We start from the raw sequence: 25,387 nt of genomic DNA, 5'->3' as shown, positions 1-25,387 counted from the left end.
GTCATCAGCAAAAATCTCTACTTCTCTTCTCTAGGGTTGGAAAGAAAGAGAAGAACTACAACGTATTGAGGTTCTGCTATGTGCCAGGCATTGTGACCAAATCCATCACTGGATTCACACACACACACACGCACACACACACACACACATACATCCCTGTTGAAGTAAGAGGCAGAAAGCAGCCAGTTTTTAATTTTTGTTCAATTCCTTTGTGAGAATAAATATCTATCTTTAGAGTACAGATAGACACACACTTCAAAACGCTTTGCTTTTGTCAATATGGATGCCCTGATTAAATAGAGAATTTGATTTTGGAAATTGTTCAAATAGGGTATAGTCTTACCAGAGAAAAAGCCTTTGTAATTCCATTCCCTAGAAGAGATGGGGGCCGCCCCACCATTCAGTGGACGTGTTTCTGGAGGTTATCCTCCGATTCAGTTAACTCCGGCATCTCTTCCAGTCCCAAGAGTTCTTTGTCTGCTTGTTTTACCCTTGACCGGATGCTTTATCACTACATAAAGCTATTCTCTTTGATGCCTTCTGGGCATAACAAACGCAACTAAACTATAGTTTTTAATTCGGCCACAAAGTTGTGAAAGGAAAAAAAATCAAATTAACTAGATCATTGAATTCTTTCTCAATTGTCAAGGGACAACAGAAGCCTTCAGACCATTGGGAAATATTGGCTACTTCGAGGTACGCCTTCCAGCCCCGTGAAGAGGTGATCCAGCTTAAAGCAGAACTTGAGAGCTCTCCACAGCCTCCTCTCCCCTGTACTGCTGTCCTTGGTATGCACAGTCTAATACCAATGCGGGTTCTTCCCGACCCGACCCTCCTCTCTGCTAGTGAGATTCACAACAGGCATTCCTAGGCCAAGCAGAGGAAACTCCCTTTCAATCATTTAACTTATTCCATTAACTTCTCTGAGACCTACCTCATTACCAGGTGGTTGTGAAGATTAAGTCATAGGTCAAACCCGCCTAGCACAAAGCTAGACACAAGGAAGGCACTCAAAGACAGAAGCCATTATGATTATTGCATCATTATAAATGGAAGAGGCTATGGAAAGAGAATTTAAAAGCACTGAGGAGTGCTAATAGAAAGTGAGGATGAGAGAGGTAAGTCAGTTGCCTCTGAGAATGGTTAGAAATCTAGCCAGGAAGCCAACCTCAGTCTACCAGGTAGGTCTTGGGGGATGCCGCCAGGAAGGATGAGGCCACGTAGACTTACCAACCAGGATGCCTGTAATTATCCACCACCGCTCCCAGGAAAGCAAAAGAGAATTGCCTTTCTGGCCCCTTCTGGGGCCACTGGCCTGGTGGACCTGGCTTGTTAGAACGGTCTTACCTGGAGCCTGGGCTGAGCAAAGACATCCCCGCAGGACTGGATTCCTTGACGCTATCAGAGGCCATGCTGGGAAACAAGATGGAATAATATCTCCCCAATCAGTGTCTGGATCTTTTTAAAGCCTTGTATTTTTACAATTATTTGCTCTTAACTCTGGAAAAGGAAGGCATCTTGGTCGTGGCATGTGTAGCCTTGGCTTTTCACCCTCATCCTGGTCCTGTCTCTGGGAACCTTCATCCTCTGGCTTCTCAGGGCCTCGAGTTCCTCTGTACAATCTCAAATGATTGTATGGCTCTCAGAACATTGTCAAAAGGATGAAATATTATAATGGATTAGAGCACCTGGAAGAGAGCCTTGTCCATAGAAAATTTCCAAAAAATGTTACTTTTCACTCACGACATATGTCTCCATGTTGTGTAATCTCCACATTGTGTAGTTTCAGCATGAAGGACCTTTGATCCCTGATAGATCCATTCCTATCTTCTGATACCTGAAACTCCTCTTAGAAGGGACAAAGGTTGGGGCGCCTGGGTGGCACAGCGGTTAAGTGTCTGCCTCCGGCTCAGGGCGTGATCCCGGCGTTATGGGATCGAGCCCCACATCGGGCTCCTCCACTATGAGCCTGCTTCTTCCTCTCCCACTCCCCCTGCTTGTGTTCCCTCTCTCGCTGGCTGTCTCTCTCTCTGTCAAGTAAATAAATAAAATCTTTAAAAAAAGAAAAAGAAGGGACAAAGGTTTTTACAATTAAATATGAGGTGGAACGTATAAATTGTGCAGAGAGAGGTTACATAAATCTGAGCACTAACTGTGGAGGGGAAGAGTATTGTGACCAGAGAAGCCAGAGAGGACAGGATCCCGGCTGACTTCTCAGATGAAGATGGCCGTGTCTTGTAAGGTCATCAGCACTGGGTCTGTGTCGGCTCTGCAGGTCTTAAGATACAATTGTGTAAAGTGCCTCCAGAGGTAACACAACAGGCGAAAACTTCCTTTCATGAAAAATACAGGAGACAGCTTTACAAAAAAGGAAATTCTGACACATGCTATAACGTGGGTGAACCTTAAAGCCAAACACGAAAGGACAAATATTGTATGATTCTACTTATATGAGGTACCTTGAGTAGACAAATTCAGGGAGACAGAAAATAGAACAGTGTTTACCAGGGGCTGCGGGAGAGGGAACAGGAAGTTATTTTTTACTGAGTATACAGTTTCAGTTTGGGATAATGAAAAGTTTCTACAGGTGGAGAATGGTGATGGTCACACAACAACGTAAACGCACCTAGCGCCGCCGAAATGTGCACTTAAAAATGGTTATAATGGTGAATTTTATGTTATGCATGTTTTACCACAATAAAACACAGAGAGGAGGGGCATCTGGGTAGCGCAGTCGGTTTAGTGTCAGACTCTTGATTTCAGCTCAGGTCATGATCTCAGGGTTGGGAGATCGAGCCCCACCATCAGCGCTTCCCAGGGCATTTGCCAACCAGTTTTTCACAAACTAGTAGAGAGAAGACATGGGCATATTTGTAAGCCCTGAGGTAAATCACCGCCCTGCTGGAGCCGCCCCAAGGGCTTGGCTCATTAATTCCTGGCTTCTGCAACCCATCCGGGACACACAGACTGGGAAGCTGTCAAGGGGCCCAGAATACTCACGTCCAAGTGCTGGAACAGTCTCCAAATTCCTGTCTTTTGCACGCTGCCTTATAAAACTGCTAAGTGAATTCTAACTCACTTTTGCATTAAATCCTATTTTCTTTTTTTTCCCTTAAGATTTTATTTATTTATTTGACAGAAAGAGAGAGAGACAGCAAGAGAGGGAACACAAGCAGGGGGAGTGGGAGAGGAAGAAGCAGGCTCCCAGCAGAGGAGCCTGTTGTGGGGCTCGATCCCAGAACTCTGGGATCACACCCTGAACCGAAGGCAGATGCTTAACGACTGAGCCACCCAGGCGCCCCTAAATCCTATTTTCTTGACGTTAGACCTCAACATCCTTAACTGACTTAGGAGTTTCTGAGATTTCCTCACAGGACCTTGACATTCTCTCTTTGCCTAGTGGAGTCTCCAATACCTTATTTCATTCACTGTTGAGAGAAGGAGCTACGGGCTCATTACCAGGACAAGTCCTGCGGGACCTTCCTGCCGGAAGAGAAAGCCACGGGACGAGGACCCCGGGTATTACCTTGGCATTGCAGGTTCATGCCAGTTTTATCTTGGAAAAGTGAATGGGCTGTGACAGAAAGCAGATCAGAGATGGCCTGGGGCTGGGGGTAGGAAGAGCCTTTGACTGGGACAAAGAAGCTTTTGTGGAATGGGAGCATTCTGAAACTACAGTGAGGTGATACTTGCATAACTATACACACTAAACTAAAAGTCAGTGAACATTTTATGTATGTTACCGTCAGTAATACTTTCTATTAAAAATAGCAATGTTGGGTGCCCGGGTGGCTCAGTTGGTTAAGCAGCCGTCTCTGGATTTCCACTCAGATCATGATCTCAGGGCTGTGGCATCGAGCCCTGCAGCAGGCTCCATGCCCAGCAGGGAGTTGGCTCATCTCTCTCCCTCTACCCCCCCTCGCTCTCTCTTGCTCTCTCTCAAATGAATAAGCTTTTTAAAAAAAAAGAAATGTGACATTTGTAAGAATAAAAAAAAAACAACATTGAGCTGGAAAAGTAAGATTTGCCCCCTTTACTGAGTGTTTGCTTTACTTAAAGAGCTTTATCCAAAAAGAAGAAGAAAAAGCAGCAGCAGCAGCAGCAACATCAAATTCCAACAGTGTTCTAATCTGAAAGGAAGAAGTCCTGGCCTTGCAAGGTTTGGGGGAGGATCCAATAGATACTGGACGGAAAGAGCCATGGAAAAAACTGACACCCAAAAGCACAGTGTGCTGACTCAGCGTGGTTACGGCCGCGCAGGGCGACGCACGGGAACGCCCAATCCAAACCCGCCATCTCTTAAGCAACCCGGAAAGACTATCTCCTAGCTGTCTTCGCTCTCGCAAACTGAGCACCAGGCTACTGCCAAATCTTTTTAAAAGACCATGGATCCTGACTGCTGGGTCTGGGTTCGGTTCAGTCACTCATTAGCTCATGGTCTCAGACCAATTTGCCTCCCCTCCGTGGGTCTAGTTTTTCCTATCCCTAAAGCCAGACTGTAATTCCTGCTGGCAGCACAGCGGGCTGGGAGCTTGGTGTATAGGGTGACAGACTTGCCGAGCCTCACTTTCCCTCTCTGTAAACCGGGGCGATAGTAAACCTCTATGGGTGTGTCTGGCCACCATGTCTCCCCTCTCCTCCTGGCAGTACCAGCCCACTCCTTTGGGGAACCTCTTCTGCCTCCTCCCAGTGATTCCCCTGTGGCCGCAGCATTACCTCAGTACCAGCCCCTGGGCCACCTGGGATGAGGAGGAGCCAACCATAGAACCTTGGAAGAAACTGAGGCCAACACAGAATGAAATCTGGGCAATCCTGATGGTCTGAAAGTCCCTGGATCCATACTTGTTCTTTCAAACATATGAGCTAATAAGCCCCCTTCCTGGCTTAAAAGCAAAAACCGACACCCCGTGCCCCAAATAAAAAACCCAAACCCAGGGGCACCTGGGTGGCTCAGTCGTTAAGCGTCTGCCTTTGGCTCAGGGCGTGATCCTGGCGTTCTGGGATCGAGCCCCACATCAGGCTCCTCCACTGGGAGCCTGCTTCTTCCTTTCCCACTCCCCTTGCTTGTGTTCCCTCTCTCGCTGGTTGTCTCTCTCTCTGTCGAATAAATAAATAAATGAATAAATTTAAAAAACCAAAAACCCAAACCCAAACCAAATCCCTTTCTCCCAATTTTGTTCGGGCTCGCAATCGGGGGAAGGGGGCTGGGGAACCATCCCTGACTTTAAGTTTCTCACTCTAGCCCTGTGCAGAGAAACTCATGCAGCAATCCCACGTTTTTAAATCCAAGCTGGAGTCCAAAGGGAGGATTAATTATCAACATCAGGTTAGGAAGGGTCATTATGGGGCCACTGCACAGGTTTTAATTCTTTGTACGCTGAGGTTTAAACAAACAAAACAAATGGGCTTGAACTGAAACAGGGGAGAGTCATAGTTGCCAAGAAAAGAAATTCTCACGTTCTAGAGTGCTAAACTCTTGAAATGGGAGAACAAAGCTGGTAACAGGATCTCCATCCCAGTATCTTCTGGAAGAGAGGACCAAGGACCTCTAAGGCCTCCCCTCGCCCTTTCAATGGGTCTATTGAGCTGACCGTCTCACTTGCCCTTCTTTTTTCTGTCCAAAGCTACGACTCCCTGGTGATGGGGGAGAGGTCGGGCCTTGAATGTTGCTGGGTGCTCTTGGGCTCTCGGAGGCTCCCTTCCTTGGGCACCCAGACTTACCTCTACTAGCTTGGGTAGCTAGGCAGTGGGCCCAAAGAGAACCCTATGGGGAAAAATGAAGGGGTAAAAACTATTACAAGAAAGACAGCAAGTTGTACACATGGGGTTATCGGATGATGAAACATACTTTGGCCCTCACTGGCTGTCCCCCTCTGTCAGGTGCTTTTAGGGTGTGCTCAGAAAATGTGCCAGGTAGGGATCAGACCTAGGGCTTGTTTTCAAAACCCAGGAAGCAGAACCCCGGGCAAAACAGGCTTAGAGCTTTGGGAACGCAACCACACAGTGCTTGGCCTCTCAAGGGAGGCACACCAGGCCAAGGAGGGAGGACCCAAGAAGTGCTTTTTTTTAAGAACAATCCAGGGAGGGGAGGATTTTATTTTTTCCCTGTGTAAGCCTTTTAAACCATTTGAATTATTTACCAAGACCACGTGATTGTAACAAATAGAGATTGGCTTACAATTATGAATCATGAAAAAATAAGTTCTTTTCCTTTTCTCACCTAATTTCTGTCAGGTCAGACTCTTAGCTTTGGTGGAGGTCAGAGGAAAAAGCCATCTCACACAGAGAGGGGCAGAGTTTTCCCGTGAGAAACCTTTTCTCCCCTTTCGTCTTACGCATCATATGGTAGTTGGCCATGGCCTTGCCAGAGTGGGGAATGAGATCAGTGAGTAGCTAAATGAGAATCCCTGGATTGGAATTTGATCACGGTGGGAGCAAGAGCTCAGGCCCTGCACGGGCTGGGCTGGGGGATGCTGAATGGCCCACGTGTCCATAACTCTGTTGATCAATCTGTCATCTGAGTGGGGAGCAAAAATGGATGGGACAGGGTATCGTGTAGGAATGGTCCTGGCCTGTGCTGGTCCCGAGGAAAGGGCATGAAGTCTGGTGAGCCATGAGCTCATTTCAAAAGCAAGGACACATACATGGATACTCGCTCAGAAGCTCATCAAGTGTGGGGCCTGGCCAGTGGAGAGCTGGTAGAGTCACGTTCCTCAAAGCACTGGCAGGATCCCTGCTCCAGACCACAGAGCCCCCACCGGAAACCACAGCTGTGCCTGTTACATCACCCTGCACGGCTGTTCCATCCCCTACCACACAGGGCCCTGATGTGGGGCCGAGCTCTGAACTACCCGACTTGGGAACACCATACTTACCCTTAAAGGAGAAGAAATCTTTGGGTCAATTTGTATAAATATTGGTTATATCTTAATGTCAGTGTTACTTGTCTCAGCAAAGCAAAACCCAGTCTCAGGTGGCTCTGCGTCTAATGGTCCAAGTTTTTTTACAGTCTCAGAATGATGTTTCATGGACATCCTCTGTTTCCCCATCCTTTCTCTCGGGATTTACTGGCATCAGCCATCATCTTACTCTTGATTTGTCATTTGTCACTTTTTTTCTATCCCAAGTATTCAGCGTTATTGTGGGCGTTGGGGAGATCCTGGCCCCTAAATCTCTGCTCATTCTTCCAACAGTGGTCCTGATCTTGGTACAGACAGTAGGAACAGTGCCTTAAGTGGGCCACTGCCCTAAATACATCAGCCTCCTATTTATTTACACAGAGCACTGATTTCATCAAAGTTGGAACCATCATCCACAATTGACAAGCTTACAAAAATGTCACACATCAGAATGGTTTGGTATTGCATTTAATTGGTGTTTGCTGTTGCATGGCTGTATGTTTTTGTTCTTTTCAGACACTTGAGTCCTAGAATCTACCATTTGCTTCCATGGGCAGCTCGCACGATGCTATGACTGGATCATCCCTGTTTGCCACCGTTAAGACCTGCTGCCGTTAGAAGTGCAGGACGCTTCTGACCACTTTCACGTAGTGGCTGTCCGGGGGTGGCTGCCTCTGACTCCCAGGCTGCAGAAACTTCTTAATTGTAGGGATGTTACTGATTCTTGTTTTAAATGCCTGAGACGAGAACCCGTAAAATCAGAGCCTCAATAGCAGTCGTGGCCTTTAACAGAAATCTGTCACGGGAGGAGGGTACTTAGACTGTCAGCTTATGGAGCCCAGTCTGTTGAATCTGAGTTAATCCCTCACCACCTGTTTGCTGGGTGTTCCCAGAAAGGTAATACCATGGCTAGTGTGTTTAGCGTGAATTAAATTATCCTCTTAAAAAATCATTGTCACCATAGGTGGCACATATTAAAAAGTCCAAAAAATTCATATTCTTTGATCTATCGAGTCCTGTTCTAGGAATTTATTAAAAGGGTGAGCAAAGAAATCATGTTAAGAATGGTAGTACAGTGAAAAATTGGAAATCACTTATATTTCCAAAAAAAGAAAACTGGTTATATAAACTATGGTATGTCCCTACAAGGTTTATAAGCCAGTAATTTAAAATGATATATATAAAAAGAAAGAAGAAGGTCCCTGTATTGCCAGGGAAAGAGCTCTAGAATGCACAGTTTCGTTTAAAGAAAGAAAAAAAAAAAAGCCTAGGACAGAACAGAATATATTTGCTGTTTTGTGTAAGAAAGCCAGGGGCGAGGATGAGAGAGAAATAGGTATTCATATTTGCTTGTATCTGCATAGATTGGAACACAGGGAGGGTACACAGGAAACCAAAAAAAAGTGTCTGTAGGGGCAGGAAGGGGGGAGGGTAGTGGTGGGAATGAGCTTTCTCAATTTATGCCCTTTTTATATAGTTCTGATTATTCAAAAAGATGTGACTCTATTGCCTAATGAAAATAAAATAAAACAATATTGTAGAAGAATATTTGTTGACATGTCAAAACATTCATGGTAATTTTTTTAAATGTTAAAAGAGGGCCACAAAACAATATTTAGTATGATCTTATTTGGGGGGAAAATGTAAAATAACAAATCTGAGCGTCTAATGCAGTATCATTTGGCCAGTTAGGTCTTTTCTTTTTTTGTTTTGTACAAATGCCAAATGGAAAGACCTAAACTTTCATTTCTTTGGTAGTAAGAAAAAAAATACTATTTTTAAACTACAAAACCTATGGTCACCTCTTAGATAAAATGTTTCTAAGGAACTGGAACAGAGGCCAGCTCATGTCTGGCAGTGGCAGGATTGAGAGAGGGAGGTCTAAGGACGGGCAACGCAGGAGGGGCCAGGCAGTGACACCCAGGCAGAAGCTCTGAGCAATTGAGGGACATGGTGGGGTGTCCCCGGCATCAGGAGCACTAAAGGGGATCAGAGTTGTCAGGTAGGCTCTGGGGAGGGAAATGACAAAGACAGACTTGTCAGCCTTGCTTCATCAGGAAAAAATGCTTAAAGAACTAAAAAAAAAAAAAAAGGAAAGCACTAAATGTTTATGATAGAAACCAAAATAACCTATCTTTTTCCCATCATAAGGGTTTACTTCCTAATGATCCTGTAGCGTGAGGAGGAAATTGCCAAGATGAATAAAATAATGATTTTTAAAATCTTTTGAGGGGCGCCTGGGTGGCTCAGTCGTTAAGTGTCTGCCCTCGGCTCAGGGAGTGATCCTGGTGTTATGGGATCGAGCCCCACATCAGGCTCCTCCGCTGGGAGCCCGCTTCTTCTTCTCCCACTCCCCCTGCTTGTGTTCCCTCTCTCTCTGGCTGTCTCTCTCTCTGTCAAATAAATAAATAAAATCTTAAAAAAAAAAAAATCTTCTCTTGAAATTGACCTGGAGATGCATTTCATTTTAGTCTTCATTTCTATTCACTTTTTCTTGGGCTTCGTGTGGATGTGAATACACTACCTTTAGCAGAGAGAAGTCAGAAAGAACAGAAGCATCAAGTTCCTCCACCATTAAAATCGCTTCTAACAGTTGTATGTCCGCCCAACTGAATTTGTTGCCAACGAGAAAATCCTCTCCATGATCTTTTAAAATCTACACAAAGAGAAATAACGAAGAATATCAAATAAAAGTAAAGACTATTTTGCCTGGCTAAGCACTTATAAAAGCAGGGAGTGTTCTGTACAGATCAAATTCACTAAAAAAACCTTTTTCCTTGATAATCTCCCAAGACTTCGGGAAAGGATCAGGTGAAACCAACTCTTAAACATTCTTAAACATTGCTGTAAATTGGCACAATCTTGTTGGAAACTTGTCAGTGATTATCAAGACATTCTGGGTAATGGAGTGCTGGCATGGAGCTCTCTCATTAGCCTACAGCTGGTGAAGTAAAACTATACCCAGCAGTATAGGGAGACACAAAGGTCATGATTAGTTAGAATCAGGCTACATACCACGAGTAGAAAACAGTACCATAGAGCCCATTTAACATTATAACTCAAATAATCATACTAGTTTTTTAAATGGAAGGCATTTCAACAAGGAACTGGATCGTCTAGGACTCTGAGGGACTGGCCAAACTCTTCATTATAGACTACTCAGTAGTAAATCATTCTTTCTTAAGCCTTTATTTATGGAGCCCGCTGCTAACAAGTCTTTCTTACCATGCCCCATGCTGTCCTATAAGTTTGGAACCTTACCAGATGTATTTCGAGGACATTCGTAATTACTATTCACTCTAAAATGACTTCGGAAAAGTTGTAAGTTTAAAAGATCTTGTCTTTTGATTGAGGCATGACTGGCCTCCGATATCGAAGATAAAGCAACATCTCACACTGAATTTAAGGTAGTGACGCCCTAGGCGGATGATGGCTTATTTAAAAAATCAGAACAGAAACGCTGTATCCTTTCATCGCATTTGGTTTTTTCCCCATTCTGTTTTGTTAGCGGTTCCACATAATTACGTCATGTCATTTGCTTTGGAACCCTTACTAAAGTTTTGGTCCAAGCGCAGAAAAGCGCTACCATAGCTTATCTTTTCGGATATTCACTCCTGAACTATTCTTCTCAGCCACAGGAAGTAAATCCTGGACCCCTGCATCCCGGAAAGCGTCCGTGGGACAACTTGCAGTGGCCCAGAACTGCATCCCAGTTCTCGCCCCTCTCTGGAATTAGAGGGGGAACCGGGGACCGCTCGGAGTTGTCAGCCCCGCCCCCACGCCCCGGCGCCCCCCGCAGGATCTGCGCGCGCAGCGGTCGCCAACCTCGGACCCGGTCTCTCGCGAGAGCACCCAGGCGCCACTGCCCCGCTGGGGAGAGGTCTCGTGCCGATCCAAACCGGATCCCTGTCGCCTACCTTTTCAAAGGCGGGGAAGTAACGAGTTTTCGCTCCCTTCACGACTAAAGCAAGATCCTGCTCTTTTTCCGCGGGGGGTTTGAACGCAGCCAGCGCGATCATTAGCATGAGGTCCAGGGTGCCGTCAGTGTACATGTTGATCCTGACAAAACAGCGCGTGACTCGCGTTTCCACGGGAACCTATAGCGTATGGGGGCTTCCTACGTCGCCACTGCGGTGGCGTAAATGGGTATGGGGCAAATGACTTTTCACACCCCTTCCTTTAAGATTCCATGCTCAGGAATGATTTCTGGAACCAGAGCCATCCAAGGGACCAGAGGATACGAGGGTCTCTGGATGAAGGGATGTGGGAAAAAATTAACAAGTGCCTCCAAGTTGAAATCTGCCATAAATAAATAAATACATTATTATGGTTTTAAAAACCCAACCGCATGAAGTTTACCAGAAGGGCAAAACTATTAGTACCAGAACCTTTTCACTTCTTCAGGGAAGATACATAATTTAGCAGGTCTTCCCCTGACCTGGCAACTGAGAAAGAAAAGTTTGCTTTCCTAGTCAGGTCAGACAGATACCTGGATTTCATTCTCTAAAATTTTCCATTCATTGACAAACACAAAAGGTTAAAAACAACAACAATAACCAAGAATGGTAGATATATTACCATCGATTATTGGCATATTGGTACAGTTACGCTGTGCAAATTATCTCTACAACCAGTGTGCAAACATTAAGGGTTGCTAATTGTCTTATATGCTAATATGCCAATATATGCTAATTACCCAACAAATTTGGTTCAGTGGTCATCTTTTTGGTTCAGTGGTCATCTTTGTCTTTTGCTTTTTAACATATATAAAAGTGTAATTTACTTTATTGTCCTCTTTGAATAACAAACCGTTTTTCTTATAGGTTAGATTGTTACCTAGCCCGTCTCCTTTAATTGTAAAAAAACAAACACATGCATCAAAACAATGTGAAACATTGCTTTTGCATATTAATACTTATTTACATTATTATAAAAGGATTCTTTTATAATGTGCACACTGTTTGAAATCGCTTCTCTTGGCATATACTTTTGGGACTACAGTTAGGAAGCCTAAGTTCATTTTAAAGTTGGAGCAATGGAAAAGTTGGGGTTTGCTGCTGCTTCTTATGGACTTTGCTCATTCCTGTGATAAACTCTCTCTCCTTCTTCTGAACAATTGAACTTGGACCTTTCTCCCACCATACCTTCTATATTTTTGTATGGACAATCCCATAGTGTCCATGCTTATGGTGATGAGATTGCAGGGGCCATCAAAATGGCCCTTTGACCCCAAAACCAGATAAAACTTTAATAGTTGTAAGTCTTTGTTTTTGTCTTTAATTTACTTATCTCCTGTAAAACTGAACCATTCTTGGGAGTAATAATCCAGCCATCCTCAGGCAGGCCTAGCATAGTGCCCAGCACAGAGTAGATGCTTGTGGTATATATGTGCAAATCATGGACACCAATCTTCACCCTCCAGTAATTGTGATAAAACTCGACAGCACCTTCCATCAATGGATGGGATGATCTCATGACCTGCTTTGACTAATAGAATGAGATGGAATTGACCAGTTCTGAGCCTAGAACTTAAGAGGCCGTGCGTGCTTTCAGTCTCTCTCTTAGAACCCTCCCTAGCTGCCCCAAGAACAAGCTTGGCATGACAGGATGAGAGATGCATGGCCTATTTGCCCCTCAGTGGATACCCAACACCCAAAACCAGAGCCTCCTGGCTGACTATTGGTTGACCACAGACCATATGAGTGAGTCCAGCCAAGAGGAGTCAAGCTGGGCCAGATATACCAACGCCCACATGACACAGTAATAAATGCCTGCTGATTTAAGTCACTGTGTTTCAAGGTGATGTGTTACACAGCACAATTTGTGGTAATAGACCACTGATACAATGCTCAATGTTTGCTGAGTCAGTCATTTCCACCTTCATGTAGAATAGTTTACCAGGTCTTTTTATGAGAACATATTTTGTTAGGAGTGGGGAGAGATTATGAGAATGTTGACTGCACACCACCGTGAGTAGTAAAAGGGAAAAGCTGGAGTATTTATTCGGTTATGCACAAGACATATGGGTATAGCAAGAACATCTCCCCTTTGTTCCCCCTTACCTTCTCCCCCCGTCGCCCCCCCCCCCCCAGTCTAGGCCAAAAGGCTACAGCTTCACTGGGGCTCAGGTGGTGCAGGACTAGAGAGCTTGGATAAGAATCAAGTACAGATGTGAACACTCTGCTACCTGACTGTCTCCTTCAGGTCCTTCCCATACAAGTCGTACTTGGCAGCAAGGTAGCTGAGGATGGCTCTGGTCTGCGTGAGCACCATTCCATCGATTTCTATCATAGGCACTTGGCCGAAAAGCAAGCGTCCATCTGGGGATTGAGCAAAGTGAGGTTAGGATACTCTCCTTCCATGGTCCTGGTAAGCCTGCAGGAGGGTCTCTTCTAATTTTGTGGAGTGATTTTTGTTTTCATCCAAAGTCAAGAGTTAAAGACCCCAGTTGTTGAGGAAATGCCTACCATTGGCTTTATGGAAAATCTGAGATTTGTTTGATGGTTTCACACATTTTTGTGTGTTGGTTAATCATGATTGTTTAAGATGCTGTACATTTACTATTACTGTGTTATAGTGTAAGTGCTTCTGGTTCTCAAAGTTTAGGGTGTATGAGAATCATCTCAGGGTGGTGGGTTGTTAAAAATACTCACCCCACTGCCCAGATATTTTGATTCAGGGGCAGAGTCTGGGAGCCTGAATTCTTTGAAAAGCACAGCAGGTATCTCTCCAGGTCTGTGTGGCAGCAGGACAGAGGTGACAGCAAGAGCCCAAGCAGACCAGGTCCAAATACAAGCTTTAGCCCTCCCCAGCCATGTGACTTTACGCAAAGGACTTGTCTGAACTTTAGCTTCCTTTGCTCTAAAACAGTAATAATGTCTAGCTAGCAGGATTTTTGAAAGGATGAAATTAGATAAACACTGAATACTGCCAATAATTAGTGTTCAGTAAAGTTCAATTTTCTTTGTGAGCGACTGCCTATCTAAGTAATGCATTTAAAGATGTACTATAAATAGCGCTCTTTTCATAGGGTCTTGAAGAAATAAATGGCCTTTAAATTTCCTTTACCACCAGTACATTGCTGAGAATAAGGAACTTTTTATCCAGAATAGGAACCAGACTTCACATTGGCAAAGGCCAGAATTAATTTCCCCAACTTCCAATACTGTTGCTACTTAATGAGAGGCAGTAGAGATGGTGGAGAGAAAACCACCACAGGAACTTACCGGGGAGCCAGTGTCCCGGTCTAGCTGATGACTTCAGGCAAGTCTCTGTCTTCCCTGAGCCTATTTTCTGATCTGCCCATTGTAGAGTTTCCTTGGGCCAGAATCAGATCACGCTTATGTCCATGCTTTGGAAATTTTAGTACTAGTATTAATGGAAAGACTGCAAAATCTCCATTTCCTAAAGGCAGTTCTACATTTGTCCAACACCGAATGAGCATCTAAACTGGGCTCTGTGCTCCTGCTTGTTAGTGATGCAGAAGTCCATTAGATATGATCCATGCTTCTAGGAGCTGATGAGCTTCTTCAGAAGGGTTTTTAAGGCTCTCGGATCAAGAGTATAGGAAAGGACCTTTGAGATCATTTAGCTCACTTGTATAATAGACTATGGCACTGTGAAAGCCAAGGGGGTAAACGTGAGTTGCTCGGACTCAGTCAGGAGACAGCTAAGCCAACAGAAGTGGGTCTCCTGATTCTCAGCCCACAGCCCTCTCTGCTGTCCCTCTCTGTCTCGTATTCACAAATAATAAGTAATGCCCAGGACAGTGTCTCAAGCATGAGAGCAGCATCACAGACTCAGGGAGGGCTGGAGGATTTCAGAGGCTTGCCGGAATGATCATGGAAGAGTTCCTGGAGATACATTTTATTTACTTATTCAATACCTATGTACTTAAGTCCTTCTATGTACCAGTGACTGGCCTTGTTTGGGGTGGAGTAGGGCAGAAATAAAGAGGATGCGGAGCTTCAGGGATATTTCAGACAATAAAGTTCCTGGGCAAGAGTGAGCCCCTGGGTAAGGGGCTAACCATAGTCAGCCTTCCCCATTTAGTGGGATCTACTGGTATGCTGCATCTGTGACCACAGAGATTGTTTTTATTTTACGGTAAGGAGATAAGATGTGGAGAAGTTAAAGGCCTTCTGCAAAGCCACACAGTTTGTAAATGGCAGGTCTGCTGATTACTAGTTGAATGTTTCTCCGAAAAATAATATGTGTCATTTTCATGACTTTATCAGCAATGGTGGGGACATCCATGTTTCTCTAGGTAAGGAAAGTAACGTTGTGGCTGTTAGAAGGTTAAGAAGCACTATGAAAGTACTAGTCTTTTCTCTTGGTGTGAGAAGCTTTTCTGGGGGATGGTAAGGATGAAGGACTTCTTCCGAATTTAATCAAATTTCAGTCTTTTCGATAGTCTTGGTTCTACAATTCTGACCTAATAAAATGGTATCTGTGAATCTGTTGAAACCACGAAGAAAGCATGGATATGAGCCATGAGAACTAGAGAATATCTTAGCTCAAATTCCCCTTCCCTTTTGCTCCCTCCCTTCCAACCCACAGGATCATTATTTAAGAATTCTTAAAGAATTCTTTAATCCTTTAATGAGATGGGGAGTATTGAACCAATTAGGTGGATCAAACCCACGCTGTCATCTCTAACTGAGGTCAGGGTCAGAGACTACTTGATAAGCTTTTACGACAGGGACACAGTGAACACTCAATCAGTGTGAGCAGTCCTTTTTCTAATAGTCGTCACTCCAGAGTTCTGTGTTCTATATTGAAATGAATATTTCCAGAAACAAATGTTTACTTTTTCCAGTAAGAAAACATTGAATAAATCTAGGCTCACCCTTCTGCAACTTCTCATATTGTTCTGTTGTTTCAATAAATTCTTCTTCAAACTAGATAAAAGATAGAAATTTTGTTATAACTTTAATGTTCGGGGTGGGGAGAGAAAGAGAGAGATGTTCCAGTATAAAATGCCCAATGGCTTTCAGAATGAAATTTTTTTTTAAGATTTTATTTATTTATTTGACAGAGAAAGAGACAGCCAGCAAGAGAGGGCACACAAGCAGGGGGAGTGGGAGAGGGAGAAGCAGGCTCATAGCGGAGGAGCCTGATGTGGGGCTCGATCCCACAACGCTGGGATCACGCCCTGAGCCGAAGGCAGACGCTTAACGACTGAGCCACCCAGGCACTCCCAGAATGAAAATTTTAAAAGGAACCACAAACTTGTCAATTTCCATACAGCTGAAAATTCCACTAGTGTGTGTGTAGATTAGCTTATACGGGCATGGGTCCGGCACCCCTTTTGGGGTTTTGCCTACTTATAGGATATCCTGAACCCCATTCATATTTTCCCTTTTCTTCACCATAGCTCTGTTTTCTCTCCTAGTTCTTGTCCTTTTCACCAGCTTCCCCCAGTGATTTCCCTTTTTCCATTCCTCTCTTTCCTTTCTTTTCTCTCTTGTGTGTCATTTTCCCTCTCTATCAGGTCAAATTAAATTTCTCTTCAATGCTCATACATTCAATGAAAGGCATCAGAGGATCATTACTCAGGTGAGGTTGTCATTATTTATGGATGGAATCCCTAAAGCTTCTGTGGGAAAGAGTGATTTTTTGGTCCCTTAAACCTCAAGATGGGGGTAGGATAAGGTGAACAAAACAAAGAAGGTCATGCATGAGTCCTTGTCTTAAAGAAGATGGCCTTCAAATGGGGAAAAGAAATCTGTACCTGCCTGAAGCCAAACAATTCCAAAGAACTTGTGAAAATCTATGGAGAAGCCAATGGTTAAGGAATTCAGAATTAAGGAAAGGTCCCAGTGGGACAGACCTTTCCGAGGAGGGCTCAAGAGGAGACCAGACTGCAGCTGGGCCTACGGTTCCAGTTGGCAGCCATGGATAGAGCAAGACTGAGGTGCCAGGCCAGAACTGGAAAGACCACAGGAAACCAGCTGGTTTCAGTGAAGACAATAATCCAGTTGTGGGTCTCCTCTCTTTCCTTTGTCTTATGAGTCACCGTGAGCTCTTGCGCCCCTATGAAGCTTCCGGAACATCTCCCTAGGCTTCCACCCTCCCAACCCTGCTTAAACAGAGGACTATGATCTGTCCCTCACCTCTTACAAAGAAAGGTAGGTGGAAAGGGAAAGAGTAGATCTCCCTTGAAGGCACCATCCTAAATTTTGAAGGGGGAAGGGGACCACTCCAGTCCACCCAAATTACCTTCCTTCCTTTTCCCAATCAGAAACTGACCTCCACTCCAGCTGCAGCCAGCAGCCAACGGATCGATTCCATCCTGCCCCTGCCCCGGAAGTAGAAGAGCTTGGGTTTGGTTGCCATGACTCCAGGCTCCGGGTTTCCTGAAGGGCAAAATAAGAAAAATAAGAAAAGCAAGAGAACAATGATCACAGAAGCAGGATAGTGGTTACCTCCAGTGAGGAGAACGCAAGTTGTGACTGGGGAGGGCCATGGAGGGGGAGTCTGGAGTGCTATTAATATTGTTTCTTAAACAGAACTAATAATCAGTTTTTATAACTAGTCTTTAAACTGCATATTAATGCACTCTCCTGTATGTATGCTCTATCTCACAACTTAAGAAAAAAAGAAAGAACAAAAGATACATATCAAGGAATCAAGGTATTCCATAGATTTGAGAGACTGTCCCTGGTATTTTGAGACAGGAACCAGGAGTTAAAATGATGGCTTCGGGAATGATTTGCAAAACAAAATCTTGTCTAACAGTGGCAAGGAGCTGGGCTGGTTTGGACCGAAATGTTCCATGGGAGTTGGGCACACTTTCGTTTCTGTCACAACACTTTTCTGAAAGCTGGGACAGGCACAGACAGAGGTAGGCTTAGTCAGGACCAGGATTCTAGTCTTGATCAGCCACTAGGGAGCCAGGCAAATGTAGGCCCAGTTCAGTAAATCTGTCTGCCTGCGTGTCCTCATCTGCAACTGGCAAGGATGGCGCAAGGTGACCCGCAACCTTTTAAAGAAGAGGATAGAGCTACTGCGAGCACACCCGATCGCATTTTCTACCTTGCCGTGGCGAGGGCCACAGTGGCTATTATGTTAGTGACCCCTGCCTGTCTCACAGGATTACTGAACGTGCATTGAGAATACTAAAAGCTCTATACCAACTTAGAGGACGGCTGGGTCTCCTTTCCCCACATTTGCCACTCCGACCCCATAGGCAACAACGCTTGCTTCAAGGAAATGGCCAAAAAACCAAACTGCTGGCACAGGCAGTGCGCATGGAGTGGTGGCTGGAAGGGTGCATGCACCCTCGGGGTGACACATGGCTCAGAGAGACTGACCTCAGCTTCCCAACACAGTGCTCACCATGGTCCTTCGCCCACTAAGCCCCACACTGCCAAGTATCCTGTCCTAGCTGGGATTCCACTTGAGGATGCTGCCTGTGCTAAGGAAATTCACAAGAAAGTTAAAAATCAGAAGATCAGTAGCTCGGTTGATGATGAAAACTTTGCGAATACCCACAATCATATGACAACAGTCACTTGTGTTCACAAAATCTTACAGGTGTTTTGAAGCAATGTTGCCCACAACCACCCGCTTTTCTTATATCTTAGATTTACAGTTGAGCTCTTGGAAAAGTTGAATTCCTTTCCTCCCCCCCCCTTTTTTTTTTTATTTTGGAAGGCTTCACAAATACATGCATCATCATTGCATGGAGCCAGGCTAATCTCTGTATTGTTCCAGTCGTAGTGTATGCACTGTCAAAGCCACACTAATTCCTTTCTTGCTCTGGTCTTGTCATGCCCTGGGCACTGCCTCTGTTGGGTTGCTGTCAAGATTCATTCCTTTGAAGTTGCCTCTTTAGCTATTGAGTCTTGAAAGTTTCAGGAGTTTCCTAAAAACCCACTACTTTATTGTCTTGGGAGACACAATGATTATAAAGGCCCCCAATTCCCTGATTAGAGAAATAGGTTTGAGTGTAGTAACGCACTACTAACACACCTTAGAACGAACCTTACAATAAAATCAGTGTGGAGAAAATATGACAAGAGGGAGAAGAGAAATCGTGGCTTTGTGTTAACCTCTCCCCAGTGAGAAAACTCTCGAATTCTCTGGTCGCCTACAGGGTCCCGAGTAGGATGGTTAAGGAGCGAACGTAAGCACTGTTAGACGTCAGAGGGAGAAAGCATAGCAGTTGCCCAACATGCCAACACATAGCAGGATACGCGTGCCCAGTGGGTTCCAGTGCTAGAGAAACTCACATCCACACGGGCCACGTTCGGGTACTGACCGGGTGTCGGGAAGGCTGCAAGGCAAACAAACAACTGCAAATATCAACAGCAGCACACTCCGGGCGATTCACAACTGATTCAAGCCCTTACTCCAAGAACCCCTTCCTGTCTGTCTGTCCTGCTGCCTTCAGGCAAAAATAAAGCTATACTGGTGAAGTTAAATATCACTGTCCGTCTTGAGGAGCTCCATCTCTCACTCTCTGCTTAGCACACAGAACTCCAACCAGTTTGACCCCTTTCCACCTGCTCTGAGAGACGGGGATGAGGCTGTGAATCTGGCTGGGGCTGGTCTCGGGTAATTGGTGTCGTTCTGTGTCCTTGAAACCCTCAACCAGTCCAAATTCTGTTTGAAATAAATCTTACAGTGAAAGAATGTGGGACATAGGAACACCTGTGAACACCCTTTTTATAGTAATTCTATCCTGCTCCCCCAGTTAGCAAAAGCTGAACGTTATCCTTTGGTTTTCACCGTGGGTCCAGAAAAGGTCATGTCTGGTAGCCTCCAGAAAGCTGTTTCCAAGCAATGAATGGTCACTTAAAATGCAGGCTGAATGGTCTTTCTTCTGACTATTCTCTTAGTTTCCTAGCCCCAGACTGCCCCGAGAGAGAGATACCTAACACGACTACTGAGTGTCGTAACATGGAGGGCTCCAGACGTCGTTTTTGTTCCAGAGACATCAGTGACATCTCTCAGATGAAAGGAGAGACAGCAAAATGTAGTCCTGAAATGGTCAAGAGAGGGCAAGCTTCTTGCTGGCATGGCAGAAGCAACACTCAGAGGGATGCAGAGATATGAGCCCTCGGAGGTGCTGGGATAAAACAGTGGGGAGCTGGCAATATCAGGTAGACGAGAGTCTGAATACCTGCAATGGAATGTGCTGTGTTCCGTTGGGAGGGAAGTTGTCACCAGGTGAGAAGGGAAAGCGGGGCTCCTTAGAGCCAAGAATCTACCAAGAACGTAGATTGACAGCCACCCTGGCTTCACTGAGAGGATGAACACAGAGAAAGCTGAGGGCATGGATGGATCTGGTCCCATTCATTTACAGCCCCTCTGCAGGCATGATACCCACCTACGTCCAGACCTCAAATGGAAATGGTAGCTGTGTGTTACTATGCCCATCTTTCAAAGGCAGGGGGCTCTGGGCTTTAGAGTCATGAGTCCTCACTAACGTTGTGCAACCTTTTCCCACCTCTGTAACCCTCGGTCTCCTAATCCTTAGAATGGGTGTGGTGGTTGCACTACTGACCTCAGAGAGCTATTGTGAGGACGGAGGACTGAATAAAGTAATAGATAAAGTACATACCACAGTATTTAGTCCATACCAAGTAGAGTCCTCCATGCTTCTCTAAATGAGTTACAAACAGATTTAATGTTTTCTTAGAGTTTCTTATGCTGATCGGCTTGTCTATTAGTTTTACTTGTGATTTAAAAGTGTGCGTTGCAAATGCTACTGATATTTTGTAAAAGGGAGCCAAGACTTTTGTAACTTTGACTCAATACTGCAAAACAAGATATTTTAAAATAAATCTGATGTGACTTTTGCCTTTGTTTTGTGACTGTGAGTATCACTGGAGCTTTCTCATGGTTTGCTGCTAAATATAAGAGTATTTAGGGGATTTTATGTGACGCCTTTGTGCCCACCTCTATCCCCCACTTCACTTCTGCTGGCCCCTTTCGCATTCTCAGGGCTCGTGGGAAATGGAAAGATGTATCTTTGGAATCCAGAGTTGAATGACAAGGGACAGGATCACTCCCCTCCCTGCCAGCACCTCTAAACCTTCCCTGATGTTCAAGGGAGCCCTAAAAGCCCAGGGTTAGAATAAAGGAGACCCCCCTCTGATAAACAGGACTGTAGCCTGCCACCCTCCCTTTCTAGTCCAAAAAAAGGAATTTTTTTCTCTAGTTATTAATAACCAGTCCCTCAAATGATAAGCAGTCACCACTTCTTGTAAAAATCTGGATAAATGTTTGTGTCCCCCATGAACAGCCCGTTCTGGCCAGCCAGACCATTCCTCATCTATCCACCTCAGCTCGATGGGGTCCTAAAGTGGGCTCCTAGATGGCTGACGGAGGTCTGAACCGGGCGTTTTTAGGAGCCACACCAGGACTCCAGTCCCTACCCCCTACCCTTCCTGGGAGCAGCTGTTTCTTCTGGAAGAGCTGAGTACAGAGAAGGGACCCCATACCGCTTACAATCTCATCCTAGCCAAGGACCAACGGCTCCCCCTGGATTCTGCACTGCAAAACTCCAACGAGGTGGCAGGGGTCAGGGCATCTTCCTTCCGTCTCCTAGAGAACCAGCCCAGGTCTATCCCAGACACATTGGTTACACAGAACATACTCTTATACCTCAGTGTGCCACCCTGAGATGCCAGTTTCTAAACTTGCTAAAGTGTCTGTGTTTGCTCTTTCATTCTTTCCTTTAACATCAAACATTGATTGAGCTCCTCTTACGAATACAGGACTAGGTTAAGCACTTCAGGCATACAAAGATAAATAAGATCTAGTTCCTGCCATCAAAGACCTTACAAACCTCACACCTAGTGATGGAAACATCCAGACTACCAAGTTGTAAGTCAGGATGAAATAGTGTTTAGGAAGAAGTACAATATGGTATTACAAGAACTGAACAGAGCCGTACAGAATGAGCATATATAGGGGATGCCTGGGTGGCCCAGTCGGTTAAGCCTTTGGCTCAGGTCATGATCTCAAGGTCCTAGATTGAGCCCTGCTTTGGGCTCCTTGCTCAGTGGAGAGTCTGCTTCTCCCTCTCCCTCTGCCCCTAATCCCACTTGTGCTCTCTCTCTCTCAAATAAATAAAATCTTTAAAAAAAGATGAGCATATATAAATACTAGTCTGTCTGAGCCCTGTCCCTTCCAGCCCCATGGCACTATAGGTTAAGGGCCTAAACCAAGTCTTTCAATACTTTTTCTTTGACTTTTAGTGAATTTCAACAAAGATTACAATAAACCACATCTTGGTAATACAGAAGACCAAGTTTGTTTGTGCTTCAAAAGTAAACCCAATTATTCTCATTGTTTAAAAAAAAAAAGGATATTGTCAAATCATGAACAGGTGCAATGGAAATATTTGTTCTTTTCATGAGAAATAAAGGGAACAAAGGAGAGTTTTCTGGACTTCACCCAAAATGCTGACACTCTGCAAGCACAGCCACTGCGAGATCCAGAACCCGAGGTGTTGAGCTCACCATAAACTCACACCCCAGTCTTCAAGTCTGTTTTTTGTGCTGCTAATATTGACCAACAGATATGTCCTGAATTAAACTTGGTTCACCAACGAGGCTTCCTGCATAGGGCTTATTACTTTGGGAACTGAAAGTCACCTCTTAGGGCTTGCAAACATCCCCCATGTGCAGCTTCACCTGAGATGAGCCGTGGGATGCACCCCCTGCCCCAGAGCCCCGGGGACCTATGCCTAAGGCAGGGGCAGCAGAAATCAGTGACATAGCTTCACAACTTTTGGATAGTCAGAGTGTGGGCCTTGATAAAAAAACATGCCCCAAATCTTCTAGAAAATGTGGAGGGTGCCTGGGTGGCTCAGTCGGTTAAGCAATCCACTCTTGGTTTTGGCTCAGGTCATGATCTCAGGGTGGTGAGATCAGGCCCCTTGTTGGGCTCCATGCTCAGTGTGGAGTCTACTTGAGGATTCTCTCCCTATCCTTCTGCCCTCCCCCACTAAAATAAATAAATAACATCTTTGAAAGAAAGAAAGAAAGAAAGAAAGAAAGAAAGAAAGAAAGAAAGAAAGAAAGAAAAGAAAATGTGGAAGAACTCATATCTGAGTTTGTCCTGGGTACCAATAAAAGCAAAGGCCTAAGTTGAAATTTGAGCTCTATTTCTCACTTGAGCAAGTTTTGTCAACTCTGAGCCTCAGTTTCGTGATTTGTGCAATAAGACTAATAGTTCCTAATTCACGTGGGTAGTTATGAGGTGGAAATCAGATAATGTGTGCAAATCACTAAACACAGTACGGACTCAAATAATGACGCACGCACGCACACATACGCACGCACGCACACATACGTATCTCCATATTCCAGCAACATTCACGTGCGAGAGAAAAGAAGTGAAATTTGCTTCTGAAAGGAAGGGAAGGCATTCTCTAGGAGTGTGATTTTGGACCATTACCATTGGCTTCATTGGAGGCTTGTTAGAAATTCAGACGCTAGGGGCGCCTGGGTGACACAGCGGTTAAGCGTCTGCCTTCGGCTCAGGGCGTGATCCCGGCGTTCTGGGATCGAGCCCCACATCAGGCTCCTCCGCTATGAGCCTGCTTCTTCCTCTCCCACTCCCCCTGCTGTGTTCCCTCTCTCGCTGGCTGTCTCTATCCTGTCGAATAAATAAATAAAATCTTAAAAAAAAAAAAGAAAAGAAATTCAGACGCTAAGTCCCTGGGTCAGAGCGACTGAATCAGAGTCTACATTTTTCACAAGAGGCCCAGACCATTCACTTGTACATTACGATGAAGTTTGAGAAGCCAGGTCTGGAGCGAAAACTCAACAGAACTGCATCTGGGGCTCAGGGAGTGGCCATAGGTCATTCTTCTCGGGGACTGTTGTGCAGACATAAATTGCAGAGGATGATGTTTGAAAAATAGGGTGAGCAAATGGTGAAGTGCTGGAGTTGTGTGTGGTTCAGAAGAAGGGGCAGAGGAAATTCGGGGTAATTATAAGTGAATTTCCCATGTTCAGTCATTTTTGTTGACCCGCTTTGGGGAGATGCGAGGCTTTCTTCAATCCCCAAGTTTAACCAAGTAGCAGGTGTGTAGCTTCCTTCCAATCCTGGGGCAGGTCTGTAAGAAATGTCAGGTGTCTGAACTATAAAAATGGGGTTGGTTCAGAATTTGGTAATCTCCTTCATTTCTTCCAGTTTTAACAGTCTTTCTCATCTTATGTCTCTTCCTTTATCTTCATTCTTTGCCTTACGCTCCTAACTGCAGAACACACACATTGGGAAAGCAGCCAATCTTTTTGGGGTGAAATTCTACTGCCATTCTAGATAATTGGGGCAAAATGGCACACATTTTTTTTTTATCAGTTATTTGAACAGTTAGGCAAAAGGCAGGCTTTTATCGAATTTTCTGGATAATGAAAATTTTAAGGGGTTACATTTAAGAGGCTGCCAGTTTTAGCAGATGTTTTGGGCCAGAATATAAGACGTCAATTCTAAATCTATTATCAATAGAAATAGCTGTAACATTTACTTTGGCTTCTCTAGTGGATCAGAATGGCCAATCTTCATTACAACCAGCAGGTCAAAATGTGTCACTGAGACCAAACCAAACCAAACAAAACAAAACAAAAACAACCTCTCCCAGATAACCCTGTATTCCCCACAGAACTTAAATTTGCCAGACTGGAAAGATGTAGCATCATTGCAGCCCTAAGTACATACTGTTTCAGACAAAGAATATGCTCGAGTTGGAAAATAGCAAGTAATGAATCATGGAACTTAACATCAAAAACTGGGGATGTACTGTATGGTGACTAACATAATATAATAAAAAATATTATTTTAAAAAAAGGGAAATAGCAATACTAACAGCATAAGCAAGACTTTCAGTAGAGCTTCGAAGTATGGCTAAATATAGCCTTAAAGTTACAGTCCATTTGTAACAGACTAGGAATTACATCTCTTCTATTTTCCTAACATGACCTATTAGCAAAATACTTAATTAGTCGATTTGATATGTTGACTAGTTGAATTGGACATGTTATCGAAAGCTAAGTGCCCTGCATGGGACTAGCGCTTCCAAAAAAAACAGCTCAAGTACTTACCTGGCATTTTTAATACACAAACAGCCAAACGATACTCTGAGTGGGGCGGGGGTGATGGTTATGGAGTCCCACCTCACATGCTATGCAATTTCTCCAAAAACCCCAATATTTCAGTTTCAGAAACTGTATTTCCTTTCTGTTAAGGTCTAATGGATCGACTCACGTTTCCAAAACTAATGAGAGGTCGATGTACACACCCAGGCTTATAAACCGGAATGAAAAATATACCCAAGCCACGAAAGAGCCGTTCACCTGCCCAGATGATGGAGGCTGCTGGGAGAATAAACAGAGTGGGCCACCACCTGCCCCACTGCTGTTCAGCGATGGGGACAAGTCCTAGAAAAATTGTTTCAGGGCTTGACTAGAAACTCCTCTGTTTTTCAACTTAGCACAGACACCCCCCCCCCACCCAGGGATGCAGAA

The 25,387-nt window shown here is 44.6% G+C and overlaps 1 protein-coding gene across 2 annotated transcripts in view; it reads right to left on the bottom strand.

Annotated features, from left to right (window-relative positions):
- The window catches only part of LOC123795557 (glutathione S-transferase A4-like), a 46,661-nt gene that overhangs the window by 20,147 nt on the left and 1,127 nt on the right, over positions 1–25,387 (bottom strand). Inside the window, exons 2-7 of one of the 2 annotated variants that reach the window (XM_045802387.2) lie at positions 17,151–17,257; positions 15,748–15,799; positions 13,087–13,219; positions 10,817–10,958; positions 9,424–9,555; positions 7,351–7,636 (exon numbers count right to left, since the gene is read on the bottom strand). In XM_045802387.2, coding sequence (XP_045658343.1) covers positions 7,514–7,636; positions 9,424–9,555; positions 10,817–10,958; positions 13,087–13,219; positions 15,748–15,799; positions 17,151–17,257 — 689 coding nt within the window. In that variant the 3' untranslated portion in view covers positions 7,351–7,513. Of the gene's footprint in view, positions 1–7,350; positions 7,637–9,423; positions 9,556–10,816; positions 10,959–13,086; positions 13,220–15,747; positions 15,800–17,150; positions 17,258–25,387 lie in introns of those variants that run through there. The other variant, XM_087857014.1, reaches the window with a different exon arrangement.

The sequence above is a fragment of the Ursus americanus genome, chromosome 29 (assembly GCF_024610735.1).
Source record: "Ursus americanus isolate L20-20 chromosome 29, mUrsAme1.1.p, whole genome shotgun sequence".
NCBI lineage: Eukaryota > Metazoa > Chordata > Mammalia > Carnivora > Ursidae > Ursus > Ursus americanus.
This window is presented reverse-complemented; position numbering and strand designations above follow the sequence as displayed.